Raw genomic sequence first — 16238 nt, 5'->3', positions numbered from 1 at the left:
TTACTATCGTCGCCAGGCCTCTCAGTGGACGCAGCTTGGTGATAGAGTGATTGGGGAGTTTTTTGAGATTACTGGACCCCGCCATGCTCGAGCAGGAGTCCGTGAGCTTGGGAGGCCGGACGGATCGGTAGCTACTGAGCCCGGGGAGATCAGAGCCATTGCCACTGGGTTCTATAGAGACCTGCTTTCAGCGGAGCCAACCACTGAGGGTCGGGATGCTTGCAGACAGACTCTGTGGGCCCATGTGCAGAGGAGGGTCACAAATCGTATGCGTACAGTTCTGGGTGAGCCTCTTTCAGAGGTTGAGCTTGCTGAGGCCTTGAGGGTCCTTCCGCGCCATAGTTGCCCAGGGGAGGACGGATTGACGCCTGCCTTTTTTATGCGCTATTGGGACCTTTTGGGGCCAGGCCTCCGCAGGGGCTTTCAGTATGTTTTGGACACTGGGGTGATGCCACAGAGCTTTTCAGAGGGCTTGATCTTTCTTATCCCCAAGGGGGAGGGAGTATCAGATGATATTCGGCATTGGAGGAGACCTATTACGATCCTCAATACTGTCTACAAGGTCTTAGCAAAGGCCTTAAGTTTGAGGATCCAGCCCTTCCTGGGGGAGTTGATTCATGCCCAGACAGGATTCGTCAAGGAGCGTAGTATCCTTGACAACATTTTCAACTTCTGGGAGGCGACGGCCCGAGCTAGATTTCTTGGTGAGGACTTGGTCATGATGCTTCTCGATTTTGAGAAGGCATACGATAGAGTCGATTGGGGTTTCTTAGAGGGCACTATGCTTCGCCTGGGCTTTGAGCCAGGTCGGATTAGAGGGGTGGCGGCTCTGTATTCCACAGCTCGTAGCCAGGTGTTGATTGCAGGAGAACGGGGGCCGAGTTTTGAGCTGACCAGATCAGTCCGTCAGGGGTGTCCTCTCGCCCCGTTTCTTTTTCTCTTCTTTGCTGAGACTATGAGCATGTATTTGACGGCAGAGGAGGTTGGTTTGAGAGGACACTCCAGCTCCCAGTCCGGGGGGAGGACCTGCTCGATGCTGAGTTTGCTGATGACACGGGCTTATTTTTGCATGGCCAGGAGGCCAATCTTCTTCGGGCAGAGCAGTCGCTCCAGGTTTTTAGTGCAGCTTCGGGAGCATTGATCAATTGGCGCAAGACAGTGGCCTTTTTGGATCAGTAGCGCTCCCACTCCGGCATCGAGCCCAGACCCCGGTTTTAGATGGATTCCTCCTGGCACAACAGTGCGATATTTGGGATGCCAGATTGGACTAGATTTGTCACCTGAGCAGCAAATTGCCCCGCTTCTTCTGAGCATTCGGAAGAAGCTTTTGTATTGGAGTATAGCTCGGCTATCCTTGGCTGGGAGGGTGGTGGTGGCAAATCAGGTGCTTTTAGCGACCATGTGGTACATTACATCTTGCTGGATCTTCTCGAGCTCTTGCATCAACCAGGTACAGAGGCTGATCAGGAACTTTCTTTGGTCTGGGCGAGACGGTCAGCTAGCCGGGGCAAAGGTTGCTTGGGCAGTTATTACACTTCCGCTGGCCCAGGGAGGCTTGGGCATTATAGATCCAGTCGATCAGAGTAGAGCCTTATTGGGGAAGCTTATTGTTCGGGGGCTGCTTCTAGGCGCTGAGCCTAGAAAGAGCTTCTTTTGCAGCGGCTGCAGGCTCGGGCTCCCCCAGCAGGGGGCACTTGGGCACCAGAGATTCGATGGATCTTCATAGAGATGAGGAGGACAGGCCTCAGTAGAGGATGGGAGGACAGATTTGCCTTGAGCATCCTGAGAGCTTGGGAGCTGCTGAGACCGGGGCTCTCTCAGAGACCTCCTTCTTGTGTTGAGGAGCGGGCCAGACAGCCGCTCATCTGGAGCCCAGCGGTTCGCACAGAGCAGGGTCATATGCTGGGTTCTTGGGCTCGTCTAGCCTGGGGACCACCTTATGCAGTGCGTAGAGGTTTTTCTTCTACTATCTTGTCATTGGAACGGTACTTCTATTGGCCTAGCGTGAGAAAGGATATTGACAAGTATACAAGTACTTGACTTGTCAAAATGTCAAGTATAATCATCAAAGACTCTAGGACTGCTTATGCCTCTACTTGTGCCCGAGAGGCCATGGAAAAGTATAGCAATAGACTTCATTTTTGACTTGCCAAAGTCCAATTTCGGAAATGATGATATTTGGACCACTGTGGACAGGTTCAGTGAGAAAGCTCATTTCATTGTAGTGAGGAAGACCATCAACGGAGACCACATGGCCAAGATTTTTCTGGCACAGGTGTTCAAACATCATGGAATGCCCAAGTCTATTGTTGGCGATCGAGATCCGAGGACCACCAGTTTGTTTTGGAGGATAATATGTGGACGAAATTGGATTTTTCTTCCTCGTATTGTCCACAGAAGGATGGCCAAAGTGAGATAGCAAATTCAGCCATCTTGGATTTGTTAAAGTGCTATGTGGCAGAACAGAAAGTGGAGTGAAAGAAGTATCTTCCACTAGTAGAGTTTGCCTACAACAATACAGTGCATAGTTTCACAAGAAAGACACCGTTCGAGGTTGTTTATGGCAAAGCTGTACTACCACCACTTCTAAGAATGAGATCTTTGCAGAGCAGATGAGTATGTCAGAGATCTAGATATGGGTTTTGCACAGGTGCGGACAGCCATAGAGAGGTCAAGGGCTAAGGAGAAAAAGGCTACGCGGATAAGCATAGAAGGGCGGTGGAGCACAAGGAAGGTGACCGGGTATCGTTGAAGTTTGAAAAATGCAAGGCTTCAAAAGCAAAAGGGAAAAGAGAAGGTTTATCCTAAGTTGTCCAATAGGTACTATGGACCTTTCCAAATATTAGAAAAGATCATCAATGTGGCTTTCAGACTAGCATTACCTGATCATTAGAGGATTCACAATGCTTTTCATATGACTCTCCTAAGAGCTTATAAGGGTCTCAAACCTTTGGAACCAATGAACGAGGATCCACCGGAAGTTGAAGAGCTAGAGGAAGTTCTTCAACCAAAGTAGATTGTCTTTCATAAGGAAAAAAAGGGATGGCAAGGTTACCAGAAAGTACCTTGTCAAGTTCGATAATTATTCGGCTATGGATGCCAAGTGGGTGGATGAGAACTTGTTTACGGAGTATCCACCACAGGTTTTATAGGCATATCAAGAAACTTTTTGGTTGAGGATAACTGATAAGAAGCCGAGGGGATATCACCAGCCTTTGTATTTTGACATCCAAGAAACCATGAACAAAGGAGAATGCTCAAGGTTTATATTCCACTGCACGGAATTGAGTATTCTAGAACCCAAGGGTTGTTATCCAAGTTGTATCCAAAAGAAGTAACTCTGAGATTGAACAATACTAAATCTTTTGTACAAGAGGCATGGGACTAGCCATCTCATGGAGGCACTATTTATTAGTGAAGGAAACCAATAATAATGAATAATGTTAGCCTACCATAGTCAGACACTAACATGGGTAGTTGGACTACAATAGGAACTGGTGTAAAAACTAAGAAATTGGTGTCAAAACCAAAGAGTTGTTTGTGCATTCATTTGTTCATTTGATTTATGCTTTGTGAGCATATTTGTGTATGTGTGCTAAGGGTTAGGGACACTTGGTTAAACCCAAGGACGAGCATGTGTGTATGTGTTTGGAGGTTAAACCCAAGGTCAAGGTGAAAACTGTGAGGACAAGATGCTTCCCAAAGCCAAGCACAAGAGAAGAGGACTTTCTGCATGAAGAATCATGTCTCAAGAGCTAAAGAGAGAAGAGTTAGGCCCATAGCAAGAAAAAGCAGAGAAAGCCAAGAAAAAGCAAGGAAAAGCTAAGACAAAGCTAGACCTATCAGTTGAGGTCAACTGTTTAATAAGTTCGGGGGATGTCACCAAAAGATCAAAATACAAGTTGCTAACATGCAAAAACGCAACACAACACTTTAAAAAAAAAAAGATTCCCAGGTCTTCATCATGCTTATTAGCCATTGTTGGAGACCATTGGGTTAGCCTTTGGACTAGTCCTATAGGTGCCCACTATCACCAAAGCATCAAAATACAGGTTGCTGACATGCTAAAACGCAACAAAACGCACAAGGAGAAAAAAAGAAAGAAAGGGAGGTGGCGTTGATGACATGGCAAGATAGTAGCGCAGGGCCATCTTAAAGACTTGGCATGATGCAACTAGCTTTTGGAAAGCAAAATATTAAAAGCTTTTGATTTACTAAAAAGAGAAGAGCTTTTAATATCAAAAAGGTGCTTTTTGGGCTATAAAGCATAATGCTAGACCAGAGTATCAAGCAAGGCTTGACAGATGCTATATGTTAAATGTGCACAATCGGGATCCGAGCCCTGCAAAGGTACGAGTAGATTATGCATCACAATTATCGGATTATCCATTATGGGTGGGGATACGTTTTGAAATAGCTATGGACAATGCAAGGCTTCCATGTAAACGACTGTGTATATAGTCAATAGTTCCTACCTATCACATGATGGACAATGCAAGGCTTCCATGTAAATGATTGTGTATAGTCAATATCTTCTACCGAGAAAAGGTGTACATAATCATTGCATTTCTTAGAGGAGATGCATGCTATGACCTGGATTTAGCATGGAGAAAACATTGCAAGAAGGATGCAATCAATCATTATAGAATATGGCGGATGGTATATGGGGCAACAAAGAGAGAAAATAAACCAATGTAAAGTGGATGTGCAGACATTTCACGAGATTGCACAAACAAGGCAATTGAATCAAGAGGAGGAAGAAAAGCTGATAAATGCACACTATGATAATCAGGGGCAACTGAAAAAATGGCAAATACAAGCGAGGCAGAAGCCTTTACTAGATAAAGGCTACTTGTCAAAATAAATTTTCAAAGACTTGCATGCTAAGAGCATACATTGTGTGCATAAGCTTGATGATCAGTGGACCAATGATGTAAATGAATTCGAAAGGGAATGCGTGGCACATTTCCAATTAGTCTTTGCTGCCCGAGGGCACTTCTCACGGAAAGAGTTGAAAGCAAATGCCAAGATACTTATAAATGTGACACCAATTCTTTATCAACTAATAGCTACACAAATGGAATCCCCTTTCACGAACATGGAATTGCAAAGTGCTCTTGCTAGACTAGGTGAGTGGAGTGGAAGTCACCACCAGGATGGGGTGGATTGGCTGTGGAATTCTTTCAACATGTTGGAGGGGTTTTGGAAGACATTCTATTGGAAATGATAAATGTTGCATGGTTACAAGGAGTGATGCCTGCTTCTTGGCAGCAAGAGGGCCTTGTGAAATTGGCTCCAAAAAGGATGTATGCCTAAATTTGGCTGATTAGAGACCTATCACTTTAATGCCAATGCTATACAAATTGGTGACAAAGATAATCTCCAATACAATAGCCAGTGTGCTTAACAAAGGCTAGCATCCTTCCCAATATGGGTTCATTCCTAGACGACAAATAACAGACAACATATATAATGCTTATGTGGGAATGGAGTATGCCAAATATACTACTGCAGATAAATATTGCCAAAGCATTTGAGACAGTACACTAGGACTTTATTGCTGCCACTATGAAACATTTGGGGTTTGGTCCGAAAATGACAAAAGTCATCTAGTGCATGTATGCAGGCAACAGAGCTAGATGTATCATTGGGAAAGGATTATCATCACCCTGGACTTTGGGAAGATTGGTTAGGTAGGGCTACCAACTGAGTGCCATGTTGTATGCAATTGTCATATTATTGCTAGGGAAGGAGAATTACATGGACTGGTACAACCATACGGATCATCAATGGTTGCACAGGCATACGCTGATGACTCTTTTCTTCCCAGTGATACTCCAAAGGATTTGACAGTGATTATGGCTGTTCTGCAATTGTTTGGGACAGCAGCGGTGCTGAAAATTTTTTTTTTTTTTCCGAGAAAAGATCCTTTCATTAGTTAAATAAAAACGCCCGAAGGGCTACAAAAGATCTCTCCTGCTCCTGAGAGAGAGAAGAGTAGTGAATACACCATGGCAGCCCGGGAGACTCTCCCTAGGTGCTGCAAAGTACAAGCATCAGTATAAAGAACTGAGCGGCTAAATCATACAATAGGGGGGGGGAAGAGCCAAACAGGTGGCCTGTAGTGCCAACGGGGGGATCCCGTGTGTAGGGTGTAGAACGGGCCGCAGCGCCAAGTGGTGTGAAAGGCCTGGCGCCGTAAGATCGCCTCATCCGAGTCTCCCCGGATGCGGTCGTACTGTCCTCGCAGGGTGTGGATCAACTCCTGCCAAATCCCCCGAACAGTCTCTGCTGGTGGCTCTAATCTCCCCTCGAAGGCCGTAAAGCACCGGGCCCTCCAGGTGAACCAGATGGTGAGGCTGCTGAGGAGCTCCCATCGTAAATCCCTCTCCTGTGTCCAGCTGGCGGACGAGAAATCCGGTGCCAGAACCAGGCGAGGCTGGCCCCTAATAAATCTGATGGCCTGACTGCCCTGCTCCATCTCCTAGCCCATAGCAGGCCCTGACGAAGTCGACCAAGCAGCGGCACCCCACGTAAACACACCCTCTGGAGAGAGGGGGGCGAGAATACGCAGCATCCGCAGCCAAATCTGCTGTGCCTGAGGGCAGTCCCAAAGGCAATGTCTCTGTGTCTCCATAGGGTGGCCGCATCGGACGCAGGCCGCCGGAAGACCGCTGTAAACAAGCCAAGTGCCAACTGCTGAGCCCCTGTGGGCGACCAGCCACTGAAAAGCCGAGATCCTGCGGGCCTGTCGACTAGCCCAGAGCCGAGCCCAGAAATCCTCCAGGAACTCCTGTGAGAGTCCCTGCAATCGCCAATGCCCCGCTGCCGCTGGAGAAACCGTCCTCCTCGCCGTCAAAATATGCCGTCCCAGCCGAACAGTATACTGGAAAAAGGTGATCTCTGTGGCCTCAAGGGATGCATAAGGATCATGCCACTCGTACTCCCCGGGGTCCCACTGTAGCCGGGCCAAGGGGCGCGCTGCATATGCCCATATGCGCCAATCCGGGAGCACATCAGCAGGGTCGGGGTCAATATGCCACTTCCGAGAAGCGGCAGCCACTACCCTGATCCTCTGAAAGGTGCACTCTGCAACCAAAGGCGACTCCACCTCCACTCTCTGGAGTCTGCCCTCATCCTGAATCTCATAGTAGAGGCATCTGCCATCCTCAGTGCTAGCTCTGACAGCAATCATGATCTCCAACTGTGTAAAGGCTCCCATCCACCGTGGGGCCACTGGCTCGAGAGGTGTGAACCACTCCTCTGTAAGTGCCTCCTGAATATCATCCCTCATAATCAACCCCCCTCTGAAGTGACTCAGCCTCTCCACCTGGATCTCCTCTGGTAGACTGCAGAAAGCCTGCCAGTCTCCAAAACTACGAGCTGGGCCTGCCGCTAAAGGTCCCCAGGCTAGACGAGGCCGAGAACCCAGCATATGACCCTGCTCCGTACGAACCGCTGGGCTCCAGATGAGCGGCTGCCTGGCCCGCTCCTCAACACAAGAAGGAGGCCGCTGAGAGAGCCCCGGTCTCAGCAGCTCCCAAGCTCTCAGGATACTCAAAGCAAATCTGTCCTCCCATCCTCTACTGAGGCCTGTCCTCCTCATCTCTATGAAGATCCAGCGAATCTCTGGTGCCCAAATACCCCCTGCAGGGGGCGCCCGAGCCTGCAATCGCTGCAAGAGGAGCTCTTTCCAAGGCTCAGCGCCTGGAAGCAACCCCCGAACAATAAGCTTCCCCAATAAGGCTCTACTCTGATCGACTGGATCTATAATGCCCAAACCGCCCTGAGCCAGCGGCAGTGTAATAACTGCCCATGCAACCTTTGCCCGAGCTGGCTGACCGTCCCGCCCAGACCACAGAAAGTTCCTGATCAGCCTCTGTACCTGGCTGATGCAAGAGCTCGAGAAAATCCAGCAAGACGTAATGTACCACATGGTCGCTAACAGCACCTGATTTGCCACCACCACCCTCCCAGCCAAGGATAGTCGAGCTGTACTCCAATACAGTAGCTTCTTCCGAATACTCAGAAGAAGCGGGGCAATCTGCTGCTCAGGTGACAAATCGAGGCCAATCTGGCATCCCAAATACCGCACTGCTGTGCCTGGAGGAATCCATCTAAAACCGGGGTCCGGGCTCCATGCCGGAGTGGGAGCACTACTGATCCAAAAGGCCACTGTCTTGCGCCAATTGATCAATGCTCCCGAAGCTGCACTAAAAACCTGGAGCGACTGCTCAGCCCGAATAAGATTGGCCTCATGGCCATGCAAAAATAAGCCCGTGTCGTCTGCAAACTCAGCATCAAGCAAATCCTCCCCCCGGACTGGGAGCTGAAGTCCTCTCAAACCAACCTCCTCTGCCGTCAAATACATACTCATAGCCTCCGCAAAGAAGAGAAAAAGGAAAGGGGCGAGAGGACACCCCTGACGGACTGATCTGGTCAGCTCAAAACTCGGCCCCCGACCTCCTGCAATCAGCACCTGGCTGCGAGCTGTGGAATACAGAGCTGACACCCCTCTGATCCATCCTGGCTCAAAGCCCAGGCGAAGCATAGTGCCCTCTAAGAATCCCCAATCAACTCTATCATATGCCTTCTCAAAATCGAGAAGCATCACGACCAAGTCCTCGCCAAGAAACCTAGCTCGGGCCGTCGACTCCCAGAAAGTAAAGATGTTGTCAAGGATACTGCGCTCCTTGACAAATCCTGTCTGAGTAGCATGAATCAACTCCCCCAGGAAGGGCTGGATCCTCAAACTCAAGGCCTTTGCTAAGACCTTGTAGACAGTATTGAGGATCGTAATAGGCCTCCAATGCCGAATGTCATCTGATACTCCCTCCCCCTTGGGGATAAGATAGATCAAGCCCTCTGAAAAGCTCTGCGGCATCACCCCAGTGTCCAAAACATGCTGAAAGCCCTGCGGAGGCCTGGCCCCAAAAGGTCCCAATAGCGCATAAAAAAGGCCGGCGTCAGTCCGTCCTCCCCTGGGCAACTATGTCGCGGTAGGACCCTCAAGGCCTCGGCAAGCTCAATCTCTGACAAAGGCGCACCTAGAACTGTACGCATATGGTCTGTGACCCTCCTCTGCACATGGGCCCACACAGTCTGTCTGCAAACATCTCGATCCTCAGTGGCTGGCTCTGCTGAAAGCAGGTTACTATAAAAAGCAGTGGCAATGGCTCTGATCTCCCCGAGCTCAGTAGCTACCGATCCATCCGGTCTACCAAGCTGACGGACTCCTGCTCGCGCATGACGGGGTCCAGTGATCTCAAAAAACTCCCCAGTCACTCTATCACCAAGCTGCGTCCACTGTGAGGCCTGACGACGATAGTAAAACTCATGTCTCTGCTCCTCTATCTCTCTAACCTCCTGGCGTGCCTGGCTCAGCTGGGACGCCACCCACTCACATGCAGGCTGCTGCTCCTGAAGGCGCTGTAGCGAAGCAAGGCTGCGTCTCAGCCGTTGCTCCCGCTCGCGAATCTCTCCCAGTCGAGTCAAAGCTGCAGCGTGTAGAAAAGAGCTAAGATCAATGAGTCCCTGGGCACACTGGCCCGCTGCATCCTGGTCAGAGCACTGACTATCATGCCAGATCCTCTCAATGTCCTCAGCAAGACTGGGATCTGCAAGTACCCTCTCTGGGATCCTCAACTGCAAGCTGGGCTCCCGTGTCCCCTCCTCCAATGTCAATATAACTGGCGCATGATCTGAAAATGAGGTGCCAGCGAGAATGCCGACGGAGCCCCCTCGCTCCCCTAACCAATCGCACACATAAAAGCGATCAATCCGGGATAGATTAGTCCCTCCCTGCCGGCGATCCGACCGAGAGAAACTAAGACTGTCCTGAGACCGGGAGAAAGCCCCATGCTGCCATGCATCAGTGATCCTCAGTGACATGCAAAACCGGTCCCAAGCTGCAAGCTCCGTGCCGTGCACTGTAACATGACTGCCTCCCACCCTATCTGCCGGGTCCTCAAGCATGTTGAAGTCTCCCCCAACACACCAATGTGCGGCCTCTGGCAATGCATCTGTAACCTGAGTCCAGAACTCTGCTCTGGCACTAGCATGATTGGGCGCATAGATGTTGAGCACACCCAATAGCTCATCATGCATCCTCAGAATGACATACTGTGCTCTACCTGGCACAATGATCCCTCGATCCACAATGGCCTGCCGCCATACATCTGCAATAACCATGCATACTCCTCCCTGTCCACCCAAAGGACCAAACCCTGCAGACCAAAAAGTGTCCCATCTACCAGGCATCACCGAACCATATCTCCGGATCCTGCTCTCACCCAAGTGGTGCTCCTGCATCATCAAAATGTCAATGCTGCCACCAACCAGGCATCTCTGAAGCTCCTGCCTCAAGCAACCTTGATAGCGTATAAAGTGTGCTCCGCCAAGGCCCTGTACATTCCATGAGATGATCCTCATGGATGCCCTGCTGAGGTGGATGCTGTCTCAGCTGTACGGCGGGCCTTCGCAAGCGGCTTGGATGGGGAGTAGTCCCCATCCGAACGGCTGCGAATCTGCCCACCCGGTGTACTGCAAGAATCCCGGATCAGGCGCCAGTGGCCGTGGCCCATGGCAACTGCCTCCTGCTCTGACATAGAAACCTCGTGTATACTCACATATCCAGGGTCGCGTGCCAAGTCTGCCACTATGCGCACGACCAAATGCCGAATCCCTGAGGTATCCACACTCCCGGGATCCCAGAAAAAGTGAGCCAACTCCCAAAGTCGGCCTATCACATCAGTCACCTCCAGATCGCTCATGTGGTGAGAAAACTCAACTGCTTGAGTCTTCAAAGTGCTGAGAGCGAGCTCTAGAGTCCACTCCCGATCACAGGGTCCACAAAGAGGGAAAGAGAAGGCCACCGCTGAGTCTAGTGCCTCCTCCCCTCGGGCCGGAGGTATCACTACATGGACTCGAATGGGTGCTGGCTCATGGGGGCCCTCTGCTCCAAAAAGCCGTGTAAAGGTATAATCAAAGGCCTCCGAGCGCTGTCTAATGCCAAGGCGACTCAGCCGACTGCGAATAGATGAAATCCGTGAGGCCCTAATCGGCATAGGTCTCCTCTGTGATGCTCGAGCGAGGTCAGTGCTCAGCGCTCTCCGGACTGCAGGTGAGCGCCAGGGAACTGCCAGGGTCTCCCAGGAAGGTGAGGTGGGCGGAGGGGGAGGAGGGGGAGGCGAGGGAGGTGGAGAGGGAGCCGCTGCCGAAACCGGAGCGGGGGCGGGCGGAGGCGAAGGTGGAAGCGAGGCGGTGGGAGGGGACGGGGGTGGGGGTGGGGGAGGTGAAGGAGGGGGAGCTGGCATCTCCTGGTCCTCGGTCGCAGGGGTCTCCTCCTGAAGGGGAGCAAAGTTGTTCCTCACAGGAACCCAGTGAGACTGAGACTGTGGCTGCTGCTGCAGCGGTCTCTGTGCGTGCTGCTGTGGCTGTCTCCCTCGGCGGCGCCCCTGTCCAAGCTGCCACTCCGAGGTCTCTGTGGCCTGAGCAGGTGTCCCTGAGGCAGCCTGCCGAGCCGAATCTGTGGGCGGGCCATCAGTAGCCTGCTGCTGTGGTGCGGGTCGAGGTCTCCTGCGAGGGCAGGCCTTGGCCAGATGACCGACCTGCCTGCAAATGAAGCACTGGTTCGGGAGCCCCGAAAACTCCACTCTCTGATCTATCCACCCCCCCCCTATCCTAGGTAGCTGAATGACCTTAGGAAGGGAGGAGATGTCAGACACCAACACTCTGACCGAAGGTAGCCCAGCTGCTCTGGCCACCACTGAAGCAGCTGAGGGGCCCGTCTCTAGTACCGAGCCCACCAATGCTCCGAGCCTGGAGAGGAGCGGAAAATACTCCCGGCGGAGACCAGGGAAACAGACTGTAATATGGAAGAGGCGCTCTCCCTGCTCCGCCGCTGCTGGGTCGAATCCATGCTGCCAGGGTCTGAAGAAAGCCCGAGCACCCCTGATGTCCAGAGGACTCATGGCAAGGACCTTGGCAACGCTCTGGGCGGCCTCGAACTCGATCTGATAATGGCCCCGGCCCAGGAGCTGTACATCAAGGATCTTGCCCACATCTGCAAGAAGGCGAGCCTGAAGAAGATCCCTGATCTCCCCTCTGCTGGGGCGAGTGCCGACTATACGGCAGATGGTGGAATGAGCCTGGAGGCGTTCCACCTCTGCGGTGAGGCTCGCTTCCTCTTCCGGCGAAAGAGAAAGCCTGATGGGGATGTCCTCGGGGGCGGGCGAGGGGGCTGCGGGTGAGTCCCTCTGAGGCGAGGCGGGAGGAGTCTCCATCAGAGTCTGAAGCTCAGGCGAAGGCGAGGCGAATGCGGAAAACCTGCAAGGAGCGGGCTGCACCCAAAGAGGCAGAAGACCGGATGAAAATGAAGAAAAAACAAAACCCCCTGGGGGGTGACCAACAGCACGAAAGAGGAGGGAGAGGGAGAAAACGAAGGAGAGGGAAGCCCGGGGGGGGGGCGGCAACAAAGCGAAAGGGAGGGGAGGCGGGGCGCTGGCGCGAACAGGCGGAAAAAAGGGGGGGGCCGAAAAGGCGACAAAGGGGAGGGGGGGGGGCGAACAGGCGAAGAGTGGGTTGGGGGCGAAAATACAAAAAAAGGCGGCTAGGCGGGGGGGGGGGGGGGGGGGGGGGGGGGGGGGGGGGGAATGGGTAGGAGGGGGGAGTCGCAGCAGCGAGGCAGGCGGGGAGTGAAGAGGCGAAGCGGCGAGGAGAGGAAAGGACGAAATGGCGAGGGGGGGGGGAGGCGCACCAGCGAGGAGAGGGGAGCGAAGGCAGGCGGGGGGTGAAGAAGCGAACCGGCGGAGAGGTGGGGGGCGAACAGGTCGACAGAGAAAAAAAGGGGGGGGCGTGCAGGCGCGCAGCGCAGGGTGGAGGCGGGAGGCTTCAGCGAGCTCGTTTCTAGTTTCAATTTCAATAGCGGTGCTGAAAATTAACTTTAGAAAGTTGAAGTTGCTTCCCCTAAAACAGGCGGATTGTCATAGTATACTCTAGCTAGGAGGTATACTACCCCCACGCCAAATCACTAGGCATTTGGGATATCCTTTGGGTAGGAACATATCTTTCAAAGAAGGAGTTGTTGCATGGGTGCAAACAAAAGTAAAACAAAATGTTGATTACTGGCACTTGTTCTGACACAAGGGATTTTCTGAATCGTCTATTTTCGGACATGCGAACAAGATTCCCTGGGGTGACATTGGGGAAAATGTTTTGGATGTTTGGAAGATATCCTTCCAGACTTTAGGAATATGCTATTTTCTTTGCTTGGACGAGATATTGGGCTATATGGAGGACCGTATGGTTGGATTGTAATTATGAGGTGTTTGCACAACCTCAGATCGATAAGTTTGTATACTTTCGTTGATCATTACGTCAGTCATTGCATGATAGTTTTTAGCTACAAGAGATTGATCAGCAGAACTATGAAGTGTTTTTCCATTGTTTCTAGATGTACTTTAATGAGAGCCTCTCACTTTGAGGGTTCTTGAATATAAGATAAATAAGTGGTTTCACACACAAAAAAAAAGTGTGTTGAACAGATTGATTGAGATTGTGGAGCCCCGTTTGTGTGTTAAATTCAGGTTCCAAACCTCTTTGATTCAGCTGATATGGGAGCAATATGTGAAACTATTCGTCCAAGGGCTAAGAGGGTTAAAAGAGACGGATCACGAGCAGATTTATATGGCTTTTTTGTGGATGAATGCAGTAAAAACCTAAGAATTGCATTGGTATGATTCTTGATTCTATGCATTATTTTTTTGTGCAAAAGAAATTCGAGTAATATTCGTAGGATGAAGTAGATTGAATCCCTCTTTGAGAGCGATATATGCAGGCCTTTAGTCCTGTTGGGGATGCATTCCGAGATCGACTTCGAAAATTTCCATCTCTGGTCAATTGCTGCACGATTGACTGGTTTAGTAGCTGGCCGCTTGAGGTAACGAAGTCCACCTTCAAAAATAAGACTCTTGGACATTACCAAAATTTATAGGCAATATATGATATTCTTTTAAATCCACCTTAATCTCCTTTATGGGCTTAAACCACATTTCCAAAGCTTTAGAAAGCTCTCTATCCTTGCCTCTTGACCTTCAAAAGCCTCAAAAAGCTTCAGTATACTGGAATGATTAACTAAAGTTACTAACATACTCTTTTTCCCAGGCATTGAAATCTGTTGCCACACGATTCTTGGCAGATGTTAACGTTGAGCAACGACTTATTCCTTTTATTGTTGACGTCACTGTTTATTTTCACACGTCTATTCAGGTCAGAAGCTTAGACATCCAAGTTTTTAAGTGAATTAGCTTTCAAGTTTGGCCATGATTTTGTTTTGCTCTGTTCATACTGAAAAGAAGTCTTATTTCTCACAAAAACAAAAAGTTCATGCTGAACCCAATATCGCTTGGAGGTTTCAGCCTATAAACTGATCTATAGAATTCATGAACATAGCAACTATTTGAAGTAGTGCCATTTTAGACATTAAGTTTGTGTGTTACCTTCTTTATCCTTAGTTTTAATGCTATATTAATTAAAGCTGAGTATTTTAATATCAAAGGTATATTTTGGAAAGCTAAGTATTCTTGTGTTTTTGTGCACAGGATCTAGCTTTGCAGTACTTCAACACCATGCATCGCTACTGCTATGTTACCCCAACAAGTTTCCTTGAGCTTATATCTTCATTCAGGATACTGCTTGAAAAAAAACAGCTGGAAATACTTGGCCAAAAGCAAAGGTTATCGCTCCCCTCATTGTACTTATTGCACACCCAGATTCAGCTTTTTTAGTTCAGCACTTTTTCATTTTGTTGGGATGACAGAGGATACCCCACACAGGTACACTGATTTGTCTCATAGGCCGAGTTCGGTCTTTTGGAAGACGTTAATAAAATCTTTCTTTTTTTCTTTCTCTCTCTCTCTCTCTCTCTCTCTCTCTCACCTCCATAGCATACCCCCCCCCCTCACTATATTCACACCCTAAAAGGGTTTCTGTTTACCTTCCATTTCCAGTTTCATTTTCTAGGTGCCAGTAGTATCATCTTTATTTTTCATTTTCTGGGTTTTTTTATCCAGACATTGTATCAGATCCACCATGATGTAACTTTTGGTCTCATAGGTCATTATGGCCTTTTGAAGACATTAATATAACATTTCATTTCATTTCTCTCTCTCTCTCTCTCTCTCTCTCTCTCTCTCTCTCTCACACACACACACATGGACAGGCTGGCTTCAGGAGAGGATTTACTACCTTGGATCACATACTGACACTTTGGGCACTTATTGAAGAGGGCAGGGCACATAAGAGAAGGATATACTGCTGCTTTGTGGACTTCCGCAAAGCCTTCGATACCGTACCACGTGCTAGGCTTATGCACAGATTGCATGACATTGAGGTACCCGAGGATATGCATGGGGGATATATGCTTTGTATGAGTCTGTGACAAGCAGAGCCCGAGCTCCAGGCGGACTATCTGATAGGGTGACCAGCACGATAGGGGTTAAGCAGGGATGCCCGCTATCGCCCACCCTCTTTGGACTGTACATTGATGCGGTCTCTGATTATGTAGACAGATTGGGAGGCCCAGGGGCATGCCTGGCAGGGGTGTTGATACCCATCTTGTTATATGCTGATGATATTGTTCTAATCTCAGACTCTCCGGAGGGATTACAGAGACACCTGGATGCATTACATGCTTTCTGTGCGGATAGAGATCTGACAGTGAACCTTGGGAAAACCAAGGTTATGGTGTTTAACACCACACAGGCATGGGTGACGAGATCAGAGCCTCAGTTCACTTTCCAAGGGGGGCCGGTAGAGTACGTCAGGTCATACGTCTACTTGGGAGTTACTTTCACAAGACCGCGTTTCTCCCTAAACGAGGCAGCAGCAGCTAGATTAGCTCGAGGGCATGCAGCCTTGGGGACACTTGAGAGGATGTGTGCACACATACAGTTTCAGGAGCCACGCACCAAATTTTGGCTATTTGATACGCATGTCACACCGACCCTCCTGTACGGAGCTCCAATTTGGGGACCCAGTATACATCACAGATCTCAGACCGGGACAGATGAGGGATGGAGGCAAATGGAGAGACCACTGATTATGATGATTGCCCGCATGATTCGGAGCAAATCATCAGGACCACATGAGATTGTTCAGGCTGAGCTCGGTGCCCCACCAGTAGTAACCGAGGCCCTATTCCAGGCAGTTACCTTTTTACAGCAGATCTGGGAGCTCCC

General features: G+C 50.0%; 1 protein-coding gene across 1 annotated transcript in view; it reads left to right on the top strand.

Annotated features, from left to right (window-relative positions):
* The window catches only part of LOC147605195 (uncharacterized), a 204783-nt gene that overhangs the window by 75288 nt on the left and 113257 nt on the right, over positions 1 to 16238 (top strand). Inside the window, exons 23-26 of the mRNA XM_086794295.1 lie at positions 13587 to 13733; positions 13838 to 13939; positions 14164 to 14268; positions 14601 to 14734. Coding sequence (XP_086650421.1) covers positions 13587 to 13733; positions 13838 to 13939; positions 14164 to 14268; positions 14601 to 14734 — 488 coding nt within the window. The remainder of the gene's footprint in view (positions 1 to 13586; positions 13734 to 13837; positions 13940 to 14163; positions 14269 to 14600; positions 14735 to 16238) is intronic.

This window comes from Cibotium barometz, chromosome 60 (assembly GCF_041138505.1).
Source record: "Cibotium barometz isolate CiBa-2024 chromosome 60, ASM4113850v1, whole genome shotgun sequence".
In the NCBI taxonomy this organism is placed as follows: Eukaryota; Viridiplantae; Streptophyta; class Polypodiopsida; order Cyatheales; family Cibotiaceae; genus Cibotium; species Cibotium barometz.
The sequence above is the reverse complement of the archived record's forward strand: the minus strand, read 5'-3'. Positions and strand labels throughout refer to the sequence as shown.